Genomic DNA, 21617 nt, shown 5'->3' with positions numbered 1-21617 from the left:
TCTTCATGAGACCAATTAGGGTTTTCTTGGCAAAGATTTCATTTTCTTCTCCAGCGCATTTTACAGATGAGGAAATTGAGGCAAACAGGGTTACATGACTTGACCAGGATCACACAGCTAGTAAGGGTCAAAGTCAGATGTGAACTCAGGAAGATTAGTCTTCTGATTCCAGGCCTGAAGCCCTGTCCATTGTGCCACTTAGTTGCTCCCACATAAAAACTAAATGGGATGATTAAGATAGTCATTGTTTACATAAGTAGTTATAGAAGGTTGGAGACCTGGGCAGCATGAAAAAATTTGGACTAGTCTAAAAAGGCCTGAATGTTTAAGGTACAAAAGTTCCTTAGATTTTCATTCTTCAATATAGTTAGATTTGTCATTGGTTCAATAAAGGCTTTGAATTACTGAATCAAACTCTGTTTTTAGTCATGAATAGACTGATAACATGTATTTAGGTTTGGTAAACCTGGTATTTTTTTTAGTGACTTCCTGCATTTTACCTATAATTCCACTGAATATATATATATATATATATATATATATATATATATATATATATATATCTTCTCATCTATCTGCTTTTCCAGATGTATATTGGAGTGTGTTTATCTATAACTCTGAATATACTATGTAAATTTCTTTTCCCTAATCTGATTCCTCTGTCTTCCAAGAGATTGTGCATAGAGAATCTCTATCAACAGCTATTCTTTCTAATGGAAGGTAATGGCCAAATTTTCTCTTAAGAAAAGTGGCTGTCATTCAACATATCACTTATCTATCACTCCAAGGTTCTGATTGAAATTTAAAGTCATAGAAAATCTTGAAAATTATTCCATTTCAAAATTCCCCTACGGGAGCCATGCTGATGCTAGGGCAGGGCAAAGAAAATGAACAGACTAAAATCTTCCAGAAGGGGGCAATAAACTCCAAAGAATTAAGAAGGTTTTAATTATTATTGTGTGATCTTTAATAGGGCAACCAGATGGCTCAGTGGATAGAGCTCTGGGCCTATAGACAGGAAAACCTGAATTCCAATCCAACCTCAGATACTAGCTATATTACGCTGGGCAAGTTTTGCTTGTCTTAATTTAATGGAAAGAAATGGCAAACTATTCCACTATCTTTGCCAAGAAAACCTCATAGATAATATGGGCCACAGAGTTATAAAGAGTTGACCCAACTGAACAATAACAATGATTACTAATTAATTCAACTTTACAGTAAGATACATTACTCAGTCCTCATCCTTCAGAGAACCACAGATATAATAATCGGAGTTTGTATTTGAAGGATTTCTGTTGTAATTATTGAATATCCTTTTTTCTTTCCCAGCCCCTTTCTCTTTTCACCTGTCTACCTCATAGAAGAATGATAAGATTTACTTTCCCCCAAGAAACTTCAATTGATTTTGAATGCTTCATGAAGAACTCATGAGTTTCATTTTTAATATTGTAGCCCTAGAACCTGTCATAAGACCTGTCGTATACTTGACCTTTAATAAATGCTATTGATGAGTTGATTTAATACAATTGAAAATCATTATGTACATTTAAATATTGATACATAAACATCTTCTTAGTTATACTTATAGTATAAGATAGAATATTATAGTATAGGATAGAAGATATTATTCTATATGAATTGGATGGTGTACTTATAGTATGTTATAGTATAAGATATTATAGTATCGGATAATTACAGTACAGGATAGAAGACATTATGCTATATTAATTGGATGGTAATGGCAAATAAAGATTTGACCTCTGAACCAAGAAGTACTGGAGTCAAATCTTGATTCTGATTTATATTACCTGTATTTGGACAAATTATTTTATTTCTCAAAGCCCCAGGAAATTCTTAAACAATCTAAGTTGTAAGGAGATAGGACTCCCTATATCAATGAAATCACAGATCCAGTCCTTTTCCCACTATGTAAATATCTTTCTTACTCTAAAATCATATGTGAGCTCCTTGAGAAGAAGGAGTATTTTTTGTTTGTTTATTTTTATGCCTAGAAATAATAGTGTTTGTTAAGTGATTGGTTGATACTTTAATATCACTAAATCATTTCTTTTAAAGAGGAAAATAGATTTCTGGAGTGTGGATATTGAAAATTCCTTTCCTTTTATCTTCTTTAGATTACAAGGCATTTGAAGAAGCAGCTGAGCATTTCCAGCCTTACATCAAATTCTTTGCCACTTTTGATAAAGGGGTAAGTAGACATCTGTAAGGCTAAAATTTTCCTTTCTCTTTCCTTTTCTTTTTTCTTATCTTTTCTTCTCTTCCTTTCCCTTCCAATTAGCTTTCAATCTTAGTTTCTATTTCCCAAGAAAGAAGTCATAGGAAATAAGGCACAATTCAATTAAAGTGGACTATTAAAATGCCTTACTTCAAGAAGTGCCTAGCCATCCTGCTACCATGACACTTCTAAGAAGTGTCAGTATCAGAAAAGATAAAAAGGTTCAAAGTGCCTTTTGCCTAGATGGACCCTAAATCCTAGGGCATCCTGAGATTCCAGAGGCTCACCCCAAATGGTAGGTGTTCTGAGCCATCCAGAAGTGACTGATGTGAATCTGAGTCAGGGGAGCTTCCAAAGTGGGCAAGGTGATTCTGAATATTCTATATTAGATTTTTAGTCAGAGAAAGAGTTATCATATTCTCTAGGATTTTCCTAGAACTTATTATAAGCCCAATGAATTTTCTGGATTCTGTAAGAACTAGATCTTTTCACAGTCCCTTCAAACATGGCAAGTATTCCTACATTAGTCAAGTGGCAAAGGAAAAGGAATACTAATCATGGAAACTTTGTGCTCAGCATAATTAGAAGCAGTTGGCTGTCAAAAAGGTATTTTTGAAGCTTCTCTTAAGTGTTCTTAGTATATATTAAAGAATGAAAACATTGTTCTAAGAGGTTGTCTTAGTTGACTCTTGTCAAGTTGTTGAGAACAACTTGATGCAGAAGGGAGGACACAAATAATCTATAGGAAGGACCAAAATAACATTATGTTAATCCTAGGAGCCTTAACTTAAGTAAGAGGTGATTTTTTAAAATGGTTTTCAAAGGAGAATGGATCCATACTTGTAGCAAGGATAAAAGAGACCTCTGGAAAGAGATATACATGCATGGAGGCCAATCAGTATATATATGTATATGTGTTTGTGTGTGTTTGTGTGTGTGTGTGTGTGTGTGTGTGTGTGTGTGTGTTTAGAAGTAAAGGAAAGCAAATAGATGAATTTGGCTACAGCTAAATGATAATGTTAAGAAATGAGAAATGAGTATGATTTTTATACAAGAAAAAGTTTAGATTTTTAATATGATTTAATTCAATTCAACAAATCTTTCTTCATTATCTGCAACTGGCACTATGTTAGGTGTAGAGGATGCAAAGATAGAAAGCAATATGGTGGCTACCCTTTAAGCATCTACTATTTAAAGGAATTAAAACACAAAGGATGTACAAAAGACAATATAATTGAGCAGAAGAAAGAAAAGAGCTTTGAGAAAATATTTAGAAAGAGAGATCACTTTCACTTGATGGTGACAGTTGGAGGCAAGGTGAAATTAGGAAATGTTCCATCCAAGGCTTGGCACCTAACCTAAGCTTTGAAGGAAGGATAAGTTGAGAGGAATAAGGAATATATTCTGGACATAGGGAACAGCCTTTGTGAACTCCAGAAGTCAAGAGAGGGCAGAATAAGTTCTGAAAATAGGCAATAAGCCATTTTGGTTGGAGTATAGAATGTGGACTGGGAGAAGGATGAAATAAAGTTGGAAAACCAGGCAAGTACTCAATGATGCAGAGCTTGAATATTATCTTATGAGCATTGGAGAGTCCTGAACAGTTTTTAATCAAAAGAATAATAATATTATATTTGAAGAAAAGGACTTTGTTCTGTTAAGGATGGATTGTCAGGGAAAGATAGAAGCAGGGAGACCAGTTAGGATGGTTTCATGAGTGCCTCAAATAGTGAATTACTAGGTTTTTGTGCATATACAAAATAATGAAAATGGTTTTTGAGAAGTTAACTCCAACAGCATTTTTCAGGATGAATTAGAACAGGGAAATGTTAAAAAACAAAAAAAGAAACAAACAAAAACAAACAAACAAAAAACCCAAGGTGACCTATTAGAAAGCTTCAGTAGTGATAAGGGAATGGCCTTGAGTGATAAATAAGGAAAGGAAAGGACAAATATGTCCTAGGGGATGTCTTAGTTGGAAGACTTTGTGACTCACAAGGAGAAGGGACACAATTGCACAGAGGATGGCAACCAGCTAACAAAGCAAAGTTGATAACGAAGTCCAAGGCTGAGAAATCTTTACTTCTGAGCTCTAAGGCACGTTACAATTTGTTCCGAGCTGGTTTCATTTTTCATCAGTCTAACTGGTGCCTAAATAGACTCACAGAATACACAGGCTGACCATTTTTAGAATAAGCATTGGCGTTGCTGTCTGCCCTTGTGTGATCACCATATAAATGTCTGAGTGCTTTCCTCTCCTCTGGCAAAATCCATCACTACCATTAAAATAAATAAGTGGCTAAACTACTTAGTTATATGGTCACCAGAGGGCCTCTTCAGCTCTTAATATAGCATTCTCAAATAGTGTAATAACACTAAGGAGCAAGAGTAGAGCTTTGCAAAAAGCCTGGCTCACAGTAGATTCTCAATAAATATTTGTCAAAAGAATGAATGAGCTCTACTTCAAGATAAAGAGTAAGCATGAAAGCAGGGACTTCCCAAGGGATAGATACTAGGCTTAGTAGGAGGCAAGGGAAGCCTTGGAAAAACTTTGCTTGAGGAATCTAGAATTTATATATCATGTGGCGCTTCTACTCAACTTTTACATTTGTGCCCTAAAATCCTTGTTGACCCAGACATAAGTGCAGGAAATACACAGGGCTTGCATGTATAAGTTTTTATAAAAAGATGTATCATCAATTTTTTTTTTTGTTTGTTTGTTTTTAATTTTTGCAAAGCAATTGGGGTTAAGTGACTTGCCTAAGGTCACCCAACTAGTAAATATTAAGTGTCTAAGGCCACATTTGAATTCAGATCCTCCTGACTCCAGTGCCAGGGCTCCATCCACTGTGTCATATAACTACTCCAATATTGTCATTTCTGATTGTATTTGTGAACAATAATTTGGATGGATTTCCTCTTGCTTCTAAGAAGCCCTACTTATAAACTTTCCTTGAATGATCAATGCATCTCCATTGACTGATCAATGACTGTGTGACTAGGCCTTCTTGGAAGCAAGAGAAAGCCCATCCAAATTGGAGGTGGAGCGGGGGGAGGGGAGTTTCCCAAGCCCTATGATGACAAGGACGATGCCCTATTTCTTTTTTTCTCAATTTAAATTTTCTTTTTTTCATTGAAAATTTGACAATCAATAGAAACAAACATTTCACTATATAAAGTTGAATAGAAAGCAGCTTGTCTAAGAAACTACAAACTTCTAGCTTTGTAGTTTAACGTACTATATCATATATGTATGTGCATTGTTTTTAATTTACATTATATATGTGTATATATAAAATACATGTATATTTCTTAGAGAAATATATTTACATATACACACACAGGTGGGATAGATCATAGATTTGGAAGATATAATAGATGTCATCAAATCCAACTCCCTCATTTTACAGATGAGGAGACTGAGGTCCAGTAAGGTTGAAAACAGGATCAGGTAATAAAAGTCTGAAGTAAGTTTCAAAAAATGTCTTTCTGAATCTAACTCTATCTCCTGTCTAGGTTAAAAATCTGATTCTGATCCAACCCGGGCCACTTTAGGCATGTCCATTAACCTCCTGAGCCTCAGTTCCCTCACTCTTAAAAGGAAAGGGTTGGATAAAATAATCTCTGAATCGCATGTCTGTGGTATCTGTGGATACACACATATACATATATATTTAACAAGGTAGTGACAAAACTCTTCTTTTATATGCCTTTCTGCATGGATTTTCTTCTATGTATTTAATAAAATTGTTTATTGAAAATCTTTTTTTTGAGAGCACCTGCTTAGTACCTGCCCACTAGTCTACTCCACCCCCACTTCCCTGGAGAAGATTCTTTTTCATGAATACAGTAATAGCTTAAAGGAAGACATAATATTAGTTTCTTTGAGAGCATTAATGACAATATTGTCTCTGAGAGGAGATGGCTCCAAATTCCAAAGGAAACCTACATGGAGAGAATCCCAGAAAATTGTAGTTAGATATTCCCCTCTGTTGCATTTTTTCCTCCTTTTCCCCTCCATGCGTGGTTACTTTTTAAACTATCTGGGCCCTGATGAAACTAGACCCAGAAAGTCAGGGTCCGGTGTCAGCATCTAGCCTGAGGCTAGAGGGTATGACAGGCAGAGACAATGAGAAAAAGGAAAAGACGGACACATACACACCCACACAGACAGGCAGAGGAGAGGGACAGAGATAGTGAAATAGAGACAGACACACAGAGAGACAGGACAGACACAGAGAAAAACAAAGGAGAGAGATAGAAACAGCGAGAGACAGAGAGAGAGACAGAGATGCAGAGAAATAGAAACAGAAATACAGAGAAGCAGAGACAGAAACAAAGACAGAGACACACAGAGAGAGACGGAAGCAGAGAAACAGAGACAGAGAGACAAGAAAGGCAGAGACACAGAGAGAGAGGGAGGGAAAGAGAGAAAGAGACAGAGATGCAGAGAAATAGAGTCAGAGACAGAGAGATACACAGCGAGACTGAAACAAAGAGAAAAAGAGACAGACACAGAGAAATAGTGTCAGAGATAGAGAGATACACAGAGAGACTGAGACAAAGAGAAAAAGACAGACACAGAGAAATAGAGACAGAAACGGAGTGAAGCAGAAAGACAGAGAGACATTCAGAGACAGAGACACAAACCTAAGATAATAGGATTGAACCCAGAACACATAGGTTGAAATTATGACCAGTTACCTCCATGGTAACTTCAGCCCCTAAGCCTGAGTTTCTCATCTGGAAAGTGAGGGGACTAGACTAGATGATCTGAGGGACTCCATCCAACTCGGAACCTAGGCAGAAGCATTTGGAGAAGCAGTCCCACCCAGGTTCCTGCCCCTCCAAACAGACAGGACAATGAATCTCCTTCCTCCATTTCTTTTCCCAACTCTCTCCACTCTTTGCTTTGAGCCAAATGAGTTGCTTTTAACAAAAGGTACTGGGTGGAGGCTGGCAAAGTACTTATTAAAAACAAAACAAAGCCAAACAGAAACAATCGATTCTACAGGGACTTGGAAACCCAGGAATCCATCACAACTGCTGACAAAACAGTGGAGTTTCCCAAGGACTTTTAATTTGAACTCCCTACAACTCTGGGCTCCCAAATCCAATCTGTGTGATGACTAATGACCACCACGAGGGACAGCCAACTGATCTGGGCATCTCCCCGGGGTCACTCATGGCCCAGGTGTATTCTTTCACTCACCAGCCCTGGAAGAAAGGGAAGGAGCCACCACGTTGGCTTTTCTTTAGAGCTTTTCACACTCTCAGCCTCTCCAGTCCCTTCAGAATCGGCATCAGATGTCCCGAGGGCAGGGACTCTTAAGGCCAACATGCCAGTGAGGGTTGAGGAGAGATGAAATGTCACCCTGGCCATTGGCTGGTCCCCTGCTTTTTATCTGCTGCCAAGAGACCTTCAGCTAACGATCTGGGTCATCAGAAGAGATGGACAGAGAGAAGGGAACTTGGCACTGGGACACATAATTCTCCAGGCCGGCCCTCCAACTCCAATAGCCAGGAGGCAGCAGAATTAGATCAGGGGGAAGAAGGGCCTGATCCTCCTAAACAAAGCCTTTTGTTTCGAGTCCCAGGGGGCCTCCAGAGACTCAGTCAGTCTCACACCCTCACATTCCACAACATTGTTTTCAACTTTCTCTATTTACTCCATCTTTCTCCAACACCTTCCAAATTAAATGGCAGTCAGGGTGAAAAACAAAATTACTATAGTGAGAATAATCATCAATTACATCTGTTTAACACTTTCCAATTTTTAAAGTCCTTTTTTTGGTAGGGGAAGTTTAAACCTGTGATTTCACTGAATTAAGATAAACTGGGTAAAGAAACTATATTGAAACCAGGTCAGCTACTATTATGCAACTTATTGACTTAGAAAATGAGGGAGGGGGACCATACAGCCAATATATGTCAGAAGTAATGATGGAAAATAAAATTATGGTAATAAGAATAATCATCAATTACATCTATTTAACACTTTCAACTTTTCAAAGTCCTTTTTTTTGGTAGGGGAAGTTTAAGCCTATGATTTCACTGAATTAAGATAAGATGGATAAGGAAATTATATTGAAACCAGGTCAACTACTATTATATAACGTATAGACTTAGAAAATGAGGGAGGGGGACCATATAGCCAGTATAAATCACAGGCAGGACTTGAACCCAGGTCTTTTTTGACTCATTTGATTCTCATAACAACTTTCCAATATAGGTATTACAGGAATTATTATCCCCATTTTACACATAAGGAAACTGAGGCACAGAGCACTTAAGTGACTTGACCATAACTATATAATTAGGACTAGTCCAAGGCAAGATCCAAACATGAGTTTTCCTCCATCTACATCCAGCATCTTACCTTCATTCTATTCTACCTCTCCTGAAAATGTGCTTGAATTTACCAAATTTCCAAGTTGCTCCTTGATTGTCTATAATAATGATTGCTGCTATCAAATTTAAAAATCATTTTGCACATATTATCCTATTTGATCCTTCTAGCTCTGAATAGAGGACTTGGGTCAAATCCCACTTGTAACATTTATCATGTTTATGACCTTGTATAATTTTTTTAGGACTCAGTTTCCTTTTTTAAATAATTAGAAGGTCTGACTAGATAGTTCTCAAGTTCCTTCTAGCTATCTATGAGCCCTATTAAATAGGAGTTGTTATTATCCTCATTTTATAGATGAGGAAGCTAAGACATAGGCAACCTTGCCCACTTGCCCACAGTCACAAAGCTAGGGTTGATCCCATAAAAAACATGAAGCTTGCACCAGTCTGTCATTTTTGCCTTTTTATTCACTTCCTCTCCTCGCCCTCCCTGCCAAGGAAACTTCAGAGAACTCAACCCTGCCTCAAAGGGACAAACCAGTCAGTCCTGTGGCCCTATCCTCAATGAACAGTTCTGATTATATCTTCCCCCACTCCTGTTTCCACAGGTTGCAAAGAAGCTAACCCTGAAGATGAATGAGGTTGATTTCTATGAACCATTTATGGATGAGCCCATTCCCATCCCAGATAAACCTTATACTGAGGAGGAGCTTGTGGAGTTTGTGAAAGAGCACCAAAGGTATCTTCCCAAAATCATTTTTCAAGGTCCAAGAGAGCCCACGGCCTTGGGAATAGGGTAGGACCTTCTTAGTGTCCGCACCTACGGACCCTGTACCACCAGTGGCCAAAAGTTTGAGAATCACCTTTCCAGGCTTGACAGATGCTTATTTCCAGGTCACTGAGTACCCTAGGTATACTATGATAATTGAATTCAGGAAACCCTTGCAGGTAAGGCCAGACTACTCCACTGCGAAGACAAACTCCCATAAGGCCAGGCTGCAGGCACAGTCAATCCTAGACACATTTGTGTCTGAAGTTTGCACCTAAATGGTACAATCTATAAAACATTGAAATTAGAGAGCCAGGAAGATCTGAGTTCAAATTCTACTTCAGATATTTGCCAAGTAAGAAACACATACACACAGAGACACATATACATATACACATAAACATGTCTGCCTCCATTTCCTCATTTATAAAATGGGGATTGTTGGAGGATCAAATGAGATAATTTCTGTAAACTGCTTTACAAATCTTGAAGTGCTATAAAAATGTCATCACCATTATCATCTCTGGTGATGCTAAAGCCCTAACTATGGAGAGATGGTACGGGCTTTGTCTGGATGCCCAAATTAGAGGGTGTGGACAGTACTTTTACTTCAGCAGCATAAAAACAGTTAACTGACTAGTAGACTGATTAAATAAAACAGTAGTAGTTTTCTTTTTACACTCCAGGTGAGCACCTTCCCAGTGTGTTCCAACCCTTTCCCAGCAGCCTCCAACAAAGCATGATATGGAGCACAGAATCTAGTGTAGGAGGACTTGATTTCATAATCCAGACTCAGACACTTACTAACTATGTGACCCTGGGTACATTATTTAATTCCAATTGCCTCAAAATATTATTAAGGTTCTATGCCTGCCCCAGACATGTTTCAAACTCCTTGTCCCCAATGCAAAAATTACTAATTATGAGTCCCTCTCCACTTCTTTTGTTTCTCTTCTCCTCTTTTAGTGTTTCCCCCACAGTATCCTAATACTACCTTTTACTTAGATGTACCCCTTGCCAGGAATAATTCCTAAAGCCCCCCCTTCTCTTGAAAACTTGTCCACTAGCCTAGTCCCTCTGAGTCATAGAAGAAAAGTATTTTAATAAAGCACAGGCCTTTGCCCTCAGAGACCAAGAAAAATCCTGGGTTTCCAAAGTACAACTGATCCTAAAGGAACAATTTTAAAGAGAAGTTAAAGTGCAGCTTTCTCACGTTCTTCCAAGTGACAACTAACCAGAGAAGCAAATATGTTTTAAGATGTTAGTGATTGTTAATGGGTTAATACATTACTCCTCTAAAGTATCTAATTTTATTTTAACAGGAACCCCCTGGGGACAGAATGCCTTATCCCTACACAACTCTCTAATGACGGGAATTCCCTTTTTACATTTTTATTAAAATTTTTTGTTTTTACATCTACATACCCCAATGTATTCCTCTATTCCTCTTCCTCACTGAGAGGGAGTTTTTATATATCATATATCACATACATATAAATAGTAAAGGATATAAAAAGTGCATGGAAGAGAGTGTAAGGAAGAGCTCAGCAAAACTAAACAAGTATTTTTTTTTTTAAAAAAACACCCAAAACAAAACCTGACATTATATGCTGTCTTTCAAATCCCTAATTCCCCACCTCTGCAAAGAGTAAGAGGGAGGGGCCATTAGCATTCTAGCACAACAGCAAGGAAAAGCTTGATTAGGAAAGTCCCAAGATGAATCAACAAGTTCAGGGACTCTAAGAAATGGTCCTTATTACTGAGATTTTGGAGTGGGGGTGGGGAGTGTGGCCTTTTCAGAAATGAATTTCACCGGGAGGAGAATCTTGTGTGTTGTTATTTTAAGTACCTTTGGGAAAAGGGACAGAAGTGGATCATTATTCTTCCAGCTATACAAATACAGGCCACCGGGAAAATACATAAATGTAATCAAGAGGAATATTACCATGTTTCCAGTCTATAAATTGAACACAATGGTACAATGGAAAAAGAACTGGATTTGAAATCAGAAAACCTGGATTCAAGTACTGGCTTTGCCATTATCCATTTGATTTGGGGGTAAATCACTCAACTCTTTTGGGCTTCTATTTCCTCAACTATAAAAATCTGTCATATGAGCCATCCAGAAACATGGCAGTGGGTGAGGGAAGAGAACATAGGATGGTGGAGAGTTTCTGGATGAAGGTCAATGGAGGGAGAAACCAAAAATATTTTGTCCTTGGGATATACCATATGGACCATTTGAGCAGAAAGAGAAAAAAGGTGAAGAGTTTGAGAAATAGATACAAGCCAGGCACAGACATGATATAGTTGTGTTTGGGGACTTCAGTTGTCTGGACATCTGTTGAAGGTCTTTGCCAAAAACAGAGCAACTAATAACTTCTTAACTTAATATTAAATTCATCCTTCAAAAGGTGGAGAAACAAGCATTGGGGAATTCTGCTCTGTGTCTGATTTTTACTAACAGAGAGGAACTGGAAGTGAGGAGAATACTGGGAAGAAGGGTTGACTTCCCCCATAGAATTTATGATAGTCAAAGAGAAGAAATTTGGGTATAATCAAACACATAGCCTAGATATTGGAAAAACTGTTTTCAAAAGGTTCAGGGTAATAATAAGCAGATTTCTGTGGATTAAAGTTCTATACCTGAAGTCAAAGATGTTATCCAAGAAGACTATGATCAGCAAAAGAGGAGGGCCAGTCATGTAATAAAAACAAGGAACAGGAATAAATATTTATATACACCTACTATGTTCTAGGCATTGTGCTAAGTGCTTTACAGATATTATCTTATTTGATCCTCACAACAACAATACAGGGGTTAGGTGCTGTTATTATCTACAATTTTACAACTGAGAAAACAAAGCAAGTAGAGGAATGCTGAGCTAGTGAGTATCTGAAACTGGATTTGAACTCAGGTTTGAGCTCACTCTGTCCACTATACTACCTAGCTACCTCCACTCTAAAGTATCCCTGGAACAAGATATTCAGATAGATTAATCTCTCCTTTCCTGTCTCCATCATCTTGTTCCTAAACCTATGTTGAAGCTTTGCCTGGTATAAGAAGCAGGCTTTCTTGAGCCAGAGAATCAGTTCAATTCCCTTAGATTCAGCAAATATTCAAATGTTTATTATGTGCAAGACACTATGCTGGTGACAAATGTGGAAATATATTTAGAAGAATTACACATGTTTAATCTATATTGGATTACTTGCTGTCCAGGAGAGTAGGGAGGTGGGGAGGGAGGGAGAAAAATTTGGAACACAAGGTTTTGCAAGGGTGAATGTTGAAAACTATCTTTGCATGTATTGGGAAAAATAAAAAGCTATTATAAAATTTTTAAAAGAAGTAAATGTTAAAAAAAAAAGACACTATGCTGGGTACTGGGAATACAAAAATAAAAATGAAGACACATTCAATCCAGAATCATACTCAACTCTGTGTGGGCGTAGGAAAAATTATTTTCCTTTTTGGGGACTTAAAGTTCTTTTTTCTATACCTTTATCTACAGATAATGTCCAAGTTTTCATCCAGTTTTAAGTCTGTGATCCTATCACATAAGAAGCCTATTGTTCATGAAAGGATAGGAGATGATACAAGGGGGTAGAGGACTTTGGGTGTGGAGCATTATATATGCTGTCAGATTTTACTGATATGCTGACTAGCTTGACTGAATGTTTCTTGTTGTTTCTCTTTTTTTGTATTCTTTCTTACTGACATGTTTCTCTAGGCAGGGAAGCAGAGGAAACCTATTCAAAAATAAATATAATACAAGAACAAAGAATATCTATTTTCTTTTAATGTTAAAATATAGTTCAAAATATAGGCTGTGGTAGAGACAAATAAGAGATCCATATGAAAGTTTTCTAAGAAAGTATGTAGCATCTAGAGAAAGGGGAGGAGTCAGGAGAAGATGGAGACTGATGGAAGAGAATACTTCAACAGTCTGAGATGGAGAGATTGTGGTCCAGAAAAGGACATCACCTGTGCAAATAAATTGAGGCAGGAGATCACCAGGATAAGAGCAGGGAAGTTCACTTTGACAGAAATACATGCAGGAATATAGAATGAAATAACTGGAAAGCTAAGTCAATGTTAGATGCTGGAGGGCCTTAGCCCTTATAATTTTGCATTGTATCCTCTAGACTAACATGTTTGGATTGTGTCCTATAGAAAATGGAAAGCTACTGAAGATATTTTGAGGGAGCGCTTGACTTCTTCAGAAGTGGGAATTAGGAATTAGGAAAAGTAGAGTAGAGAGCAGGCGAGACTGGAGGCAAAGAGATCAGTTGGAAGACTATTATATTTAAGGCATATAGGAGTCAATGGGTGGGAAGGTGGGGTTTGAAGATATAGTATGGTGAGTGTGGAGAAAGAGACTGAAATAAATCAGAAAAAAACCAGAATTGATAGGGTTTGACAATTTATTTATTAGCTTGGGGGAAAATGAAAAGTTAAGGCTCAAAGATGACTCTGGATTTGAATTTGGGTGATTGAAGTAATGGTAGAGAAATAGAAAAATTGGAAGGACCATAAAGTAGTATCTCAAATTTTGAATATGTTAAATTTGAAGAGTCATTAGAAATAGCAGAGAATTTTTTCAATAGACAGTTGAAAATGTAGAACTGATGTTTAAGGGAGAAAATTAAGCTGAAGATACAAATTTGGATTTGGAGTTATCTGCTTAAACATCATAAGTTAAGTCATAAGAATGGATGAAATCACACCCAAAAAAAAGAGAAAAAAAAGCTAAGGATGAATCCTTTGGGCTATCTATGTATGGTGAATGGGAATAAGACAGTGAGTCAGAAAAGAAAGAATGAAGGAAAGCAATCAGAGAGGTTTGGAGGGAATGGGAAAAACAGAAGAGAGCTGTGTCACAGAGACCAATGGAAAAAAGAAAATCAAGGAGAGGGTGGTCAATAGTATCAAATCCAAGTCAAGGAGAGGAGTAGAACCAAGAAATGAACATTGCATTTTGCAATTAGATCATTCATTGCTGAGCTTGAAGAAAAAGTTTTCAAGAGTGTTAGGGAGGGAAACCAGATTGTTGGGGGCTGAGGAAGGAGTGGGTGCTAAAGTGGTGAAAGAATCTAAACCACCGTGTTTATAAACTTAGTAGTAAAGAAGATGTGAGAGATAAGAGGATGCCTTCAGGGGAAACCAGGGATAATGAAATAGTTTCTCTGTGTGGTTGAAATGTTATCTTTCTGTTCAGCATCAGGGAAGGAAGAAATATATAGGGAAAGACTAAGGAAATGATAGACGAAACAGTCAATGCAACAAACTCCTGCAGTATGAGTAGAGAGAGTGCCACTGAGGACTCACATTGAGAAGCTGGCATTGGCCAGGAGAAATATCATCTCATAAACTGAGCCTGAAGGAGGATAATATAGAAGAACTGAAGAAATGTTGAGGTATAAAGAGATATATAGAAAATGATGGAGGAGCCTTGGAGGCTCTTCCAGTGAGGCAGTAAGAGTGCATGGAGTTAGAGAAATCAAGAAATAAGAAATAAGAGAAACAGTTTAACTTGAAGAATCCTTTCTCAGATTCTGGCTGCCTCAATTTCCTCCTCTTTATAATTTAAATAATAATAGCAGCTACCCCTAGAATTACTCTGAAGATAACATGAAATAACATTCACAAAATAATTTGCAAAGGTTCACATGCCATATAAAGACAAGATATTATTGGCCATATAGGAAGCTAATCAGAGTGAATAGAAGTGTTGTAAGCAGCAGTTAGGACCCAGAAAAAGTGTAGCATGAACTCTATGGTTTAATGACTTCCTTTAAAAATATCTGGAGTTCGGCCATAATTTTCAGATAAGATAGATGGTACAAGAAGGTGTAGATATGCAAGGGATGGAGATAAAAAAAAAGTAGGAGCATATGTCTATTCTTGGTTGAGGGATAATAGAGACTGAAGTGGAAGAGATATGTGGGTTAGAAAGACAATGATGTTGAAAGGGTCATTTATGAGAACACTGAAGAAGTCACTGAGGATAATGAATGGGCAGAGCTGGGAAGAAAAGGAGAGGAAAGCAAAATTATTGAAGAAATAGGGGAGTAAGTTAGAGGCATAAGGTGAGTACTTCCTTCTTCGATAATTCCAATTAGACACTGGATGATAAGTACTTAGCAGATATGTTACAGCCAGAATCTATTTTGTTTATGTGGTTTAAAAAAGATGGCCCCTGAAGTCCTTTCCAACTATCAAATTCTAAAATTTTAAGTACAAAAAAAATTAATTCAAAAGTGGGAGCCAGTAAAGTGGTTGGATGGTTTTCTGATGGGATTATAAAGTGAGGCAAGATTGGTAGGCTCAGGGAATATTTAGGACTTCAGGTCCCAAATTCTTTTCAAAAAGGACCAGGGGTTCATGATGAAGGAAAAGAGAATGTTCAGGTTTGTTGACTTGCAGGAGCTGGGGCATGTGCTCCCCACTGATACCCAGAACTGCAACATGAGAACCATGGGGGTCGCCAAGGAGGAGGATGGGGAGTAGCCCTAGACTGTACAGAGTCATCTCTGACCTGGGGAACCTGAGGAGCTGGTCCCAGATTCAGGTGCTGTTATCATTTTGGGGAAAAAACACAAGTTTTCTGAAAATATTTCCAGCAAATTCTGGTTTAAAAAGTGATATACCTGCATATCTATTATGTGGAGATGGACAGACTGTTCTTATAACAGGAAATTGTAAAGTTTACATGTTTGGCAACAACAACTGGGGCCAGTGAGGATTAGGATCAAAGACAACAATCAGCAAGCCAACTTTTGTAAAAGCTTTAAAATCTGAAAAAAGTCAAACTTGCCTCATGTGGAAGGAGCCATCCTTTAGTATACACAGAAGAGAACATACATGCAGCTGGAAGTAATAGTGAAGGGCAGTTGGGACTTGGTGACCCTGAAGAGAGAACTACTTTTCACCTCCTTAGCTTTTCTACATTCCAGTACAAGATTAAATAGCTCTCTGCTGGATCCAACACTTCAGCTGCACTAACTGAGACCTTTTTATGTAAGGTGACAATTCTGAAGGGTAAATTGGTCTGGCAGATGAATCTAATGTGTTGACCCTTGTCAAGTGGTGATTGGTAAACCTATCTCCTTGATCTCTTGTGAATATTATCATTGCCTTTGAAACTACAGACGGTGAACTCTACACATTTGGAGAAGCAGAGCGTGGAAAGTTAAGTTTGCCACCTGAGCAACTGAAAAATTATAGATTTCTCCAATTGATTCTTAGATTCCTGGAAAAGTGAATCAAGTGGCTTGTGGTAGGGGCATACAGTAGCTTTAACAGAGGAAGAATTATGTATATTTGGCCTTGACAGTTTGGGCAATTAGGTCTTGGTACTTTTATACTTGGAACCTCAGAACCAGAGATTATTAAACATCTTCAGAATGAGAAAATTCATTATATGGCATGTGGGGAAAACATAGAGCTTTAATATCAGGTTGCTTGTGGGTAGATGCCACATGCTAGTTTTTGCTGCTCTAAGACTCAACAAATCTGAAGAAATCATGGTAGAAAAAGTAAACAATAGTGGCCTGATTGTAGTTTTTTTAGACAACACTTTGCTAGAGATCATATCTGCAAAATCACGGAGAAGAGAAAGGGAAAATTCACCAGGACAACACTGTCAAATGATAAGAACTCTACCCTCATTGGAAGCTCCTTTCAAACTGCCAATACAAGCATCCAACAGTACAGTCCCACTCAGGTTCCCTGTAAACAATCATCCTGCTGGAAATATAAGTAATGAAAATGAGAACCTACAATTAGCTGAAGCAGACGAGCCAATTCAAGAGAAAGAAAAAAGTTTTTCAGCCAAAGAGTCAGAACCTGAAAACGAACAGAGAAGTCTTAGAGAACTACTGATGGTCTGAATATGACACATAGGGATGAAAATGAATCCCACTGATCAGTCTTTAACATTGTCCCCAATTCAAAAACAAAAGGAGTCAAATGGAGAAAGCACAACACAAGAAAAAGATGACAAAGTCATAGAAGCTAATAATGAATCTACAGATGGAGAGAATAAAGAAATGCCACAGGAAGAGGATATCAAATCAGAGAACCACAAGGAAGCACAAACAGAAGGAATCAGTAACCCTGTGGCTGAAATCATTGAAAAGGCAGAAAAAGTTGAGCAAGCTGAACCTCCCATTCTGCAACACAAGGAAAGTCAGAAAGGAAACACAAAGGAACGTATGCCACGTGATTCAGAAGTCCAGGAATATTTTATAGTAGTACCAAATAGACCTCTTTAAAAAATCACCAACGGTTTCTCTTTTTAAGAGGAAGTCAACAGCAAGTCAAAAAGTGCAGGGTATTCTGGAATCAAAGCCTATGACTGAGCCACTAGTAGTTGTAGAAGTAAAACCAATAAATTGGAGATCAAGCAAATATTAGGAAAGAGAGAATGAAAACCAAATCCACACAGAGCAGAACATATGGAATCTTTATCATCTAATCGGGGAAAAAAGTTAGTCATGCACAATTCTATAAATACACATTTATTGTTTGTGGTTTTCATGCACATGTTGCAATTTATACTTGAAAATAATTATAACTTCTGAAAGAAAGTTGCCAATAATGAACTGTATGTTATTTGTTTTCTTGGGGTTTGGACACTGTGACCACGGTTATCTTTATTGATAATATTAATACAAGAAGTACTAAAAATCTTACTAATTGTTCAGTGTTGTAATAAAGATATATTTTTATATGAAAAAGAATGTTTAGGAGGCAGATTGGAGAGTAGAAATTGAGAAATGTGGAGGAATATGCCATTGTGATAAGATAGAGGAATTTAAGTTTTATATTCATTTTAATTCAACAAATAACTATTAAATGAGAATCAGATGTTGCAAAAGGAAGAGCAATACAAGATAGCAATTGATTGGATATGGAGTGATCAGCCTGAGGAGGAGGGAATTAAGAGAATGAACAATGGCTCTAAGTTTGTAAACCTGGAAGACTGAAAAGCTTACAGAAGCCCCCTAAGAAGAAAGGAAGTTGAGAAGAGTGGTAGGATGTAGCCAGGAATTGGAGTGAGGTTGAGAAGGAAAAAGAAATAACGAGTTCCATTTTGGATATGTTGAATTTGAGATGTCTATGGGGCATCCAGGACTTGCAGCTGGAACATTTGGAGATGAAACTAAACCCTAAAGCAAGATGTCTATGTATGGTTAAAATATAGTAGAGGCAGAAGTTGAAGAGTTCTGTGGATTGGGAAGACTGTGATGTTAGAAAGGTCATTTATGAGAATATTGAAGTCACTGGGAATATTGAAAGGCCAGAACTGGGAGAGAAGGAGAGGAAAAGAAAAATTATTGAAGAAATAGAGGAGTGACTTAGAGGCAGGGGTATGCTGGAGCCTGCTTATATTGGCTTGCCAGGAGAAATTCTTTCATTTTTGGTTTAAGTATCTATATCTCAACTATATCTATATCAACAAAATACAAATCAGGGATTGATTTTTTAATTGTCTACCCTAGAGAAAATGACAGAGAAAATGTTAATAAATGTAGATTATGTGTGATTTAAGAGAGCTAATTGTCAAACATTTATCAACCCACCTGCCTAGAAGTTGCTATAAATGAATAGATGGATGAATGATGGATAGATGAATGAATGAAAAAGGATTGATGAAGTATTTATATGCAAAGCACTGTGCTAACCACTTGGGATATAAATTAAAAAAGCAAAGCTTTCAAAGACTTCACCTTCTAATAGAGACAACATCATGTGTAGCAGATTTTAATTGCAAGTCAATGGAAAGACTCTATAATCTTTAGGGTGTTACAACAAAGCAGATATTGCATTTTCTTTAATGATATTTCCATTAAAATATGAATTTTTAATGTTTAACCATTTGACAATACAAAGACTTTGTCAAAAATTTTATTTTTTGATTCTTCAGTATCTGTAGCAAAATAGAAAGTCAGAATGATATAAATAATAAAATGTGAATTGAAGTCAGGAAGAATCCTATCCATGATATTTGCTAGCTATTTGGCTATGGGCTATGAGTCTTCATAGTTCTAGGTCTTAGTTTTCTCATTTGTAAAAATGAGATTAATGATACCTAAAATGGATAAATAAAGAAGGATCATGAGGCCTAAAGAAATAATATTCGGAAAACACTTGACTAACCTAAAACCTTATATATGTTCACCATTGCTGTTAAAAATGCCAGCAACAAGAACCTGTTGAAGATAATATAATTAGTGTAAACTTTAAGAAAGAGGTAATGTTGAATTATGGTGTCATGGCCCAACATCTTGATGTGGTCATCTTGATCTGTCCCGATGTGTGTAAAATTCTCTGTAATTTTTAAATTAAAATAACCTATGGAAGGAGCGGGGAGTAGGAAGAAGTGTTAAGATAAACCTGGAAAGCCTGCATACAGATAGAGTTCCATAGATGCTCATCTTCCTTGTAGCATGTTGGAAGAAGCAGGTGGGAGGGGACTTCCCTTTTCCTTTTGGTCCTTAACTTGCCTTATACTTTTATCAAGCATGTCAATGGGATGAGGCTGCCTTGTTGAAAATAAGAATTCTGAGTAAAATACTTTTCTTTCCCTGCAGACCCACACTCCGCAGGCTGCGCCCAGAAGATATGTTTGAAACCTGGGTAAGAAAATGGAAAATCCCTTTTACTTGTAAGAGATGACCGTGTCTGTCAAGGTGAAGAGCCTTTAACCGCAGATTCAATCACCCTCATCTTACTACCCAGACTATAGCAAGATTAGGAGGAGTATGGAGTAGGAGGATCTGTATTCTAATTCTGGTTCTGTAACTCACTGCATGGGCAAAAAAGGTTTCTCTCTCTCTCTCTCTCTCTCTCTCTCTCTCTCTCTCTCTCTCTCTCTCTCTCTCTCTTCTCTGTGTATGTCTGTCTCTGTCTCTCTCTCTCTATATATATATAATATACATATATATAATATACATATGTATATATATTATATATATATATTCAAAATGGTAAAATGAGAAGAGTGTACTATGTGATTTGGAGTTTCCATCAATTGCATGATCCTTTGAGCAGCAATATCTGTCTGGAGGACTTATAGCTTTCAAGCTCCATGCTAAATAGTATCTGGCACCTAAGTACCTTAAGGTAAGGACAGTTAGGTGGGTCTCTGAGCCTGGAGTCAAGAAAACCTGAGTTCAAATCCAACCTCAGACAATTAGTATCTGTGTGATCTTGGGCAAGTCATTTAACCCTGTTTGCCTTGTTTCCTCATCTGTCAAATGAGTTGGAGAAGGAATTGGCAAACTATTCCTGTATCTTTTCCAAGAAAATCCCAAGCGGGATCACAAAGGGATAGACATGGCTAACAAAATGACTGAACGATAGCACGCTTAAGGTAACTGGATTCATTAGGCTTCATAAAATATTTCCATCTCTTCATCAATGAAGTTTCTGAAGTTTCTGGTGTGTTCTGTGATTGCATCAAGTTACTGTGATTGGATTTTTCAATTGTCTAGAACTTTGCTATAATATTATTGTGTAGGTCCTAGAAGTCCATGCCATAGGATAATGCCTTGGGTGAAACATTGCTGGAAAGAGAAGCTTAAAATCCACTCACTAATTAAATCCTTTAGATGGTCTTATACCGAATTCTATTCTTAGGCATATCTGTCACCTCTACTAGATCAGAAATTCTTTATGGGCAGAAATCATGCTTCATAAGTACAATCCATTTTTAATTAATCATTTATTTAATATTTTTGGAACCTCTGCTCTGCAGAAGATAAGGAATAGTTCAGATAATACAAAATATTAGGCAGCTTCCTGTTTCTTCCCTCAAGCACACAACAATATGTATGCCCACAGGGAGAAACCAACATCACCCCATTTCACTGTTATGATTACCTCCACTGCCATTATCTTTTTTTTTTAATTTTTAAATTTTTATTTTTTAAAAAATTTTTTTTATTAATTTTTATAATTATAACATTTTCTTTGACAGTACATATTCATAGGTATTTTTTTTTACAACATTATCCCTTGTACTCCCTTCTGTTCCAAATTTTTCCCCTCCTTCCTTCCACCCCCTCCCCTAGATGGCAGACATTCCCATACATATTAAATATCTTATAGTATATCCTGGGTACACTGCCATTATCTTGACATGTCTCTTTAGAGACCCCACTGGGGGCTGCTTAGAGACATTCACATGAAGAGAAGGAACATTGATGGATTTTTATGGATTTGGTGGAACAATCCACTGATGGAACTTT

At 37.2% G+C, this 21617-nt stretch overlaps 1 protein-coding gene and 1 pseudogene across 1 annotated transcript in view; both read left to right on the top strand.

Moving 5' to 3' along the window:
- Positions 1-21617, top strand: part of CASQ2 (calsequestrin 2) — a 101403-nt gene that overhangs the window by 48311 nt on the left and 31475 nt on the right. The window contains exons 5-7 of the mRNA XM_074263160.1: positions 2139-2212; positions 9199-9329; positions 19959-20004. Coding sequence (XP_074119261.1) covers positions 2139-2212; positions 9199-9329; positions 19959-20004 — 251 coding nt within the window. The remainder of the gene's footprint in view (positions 1-2138; positions 2213-9198; positions 9330-19958; positions 20005-21617) is intronic.
- Positions 15901-17252, top strand: LOC141538775 (X-linked retinitis pigmentosa GTPase regulator-like; annotated as a pseudogene).

The sequence above is a fragment of the Sminthopsis crassicaudata genome, chromosome 4 (assembly GCF_048593235.1).
Source record: "Sminthopsis crassicaudata isolate SCR6 chromosome 4, ASM4859323v1, whole genome shotgun sequence".
NCBI lineage: Eukaryota > Metazoa > Chordata > Mammalia > Dasyuromorphia > Dasyuridae > Sminthopsis > Sminthopsis crassicaudata.
The sequence above is the reverse complement of the archived record's forward strand: the minus strand, read 5'-3'. Positions and strand labels throughout refer to the sequence as shown.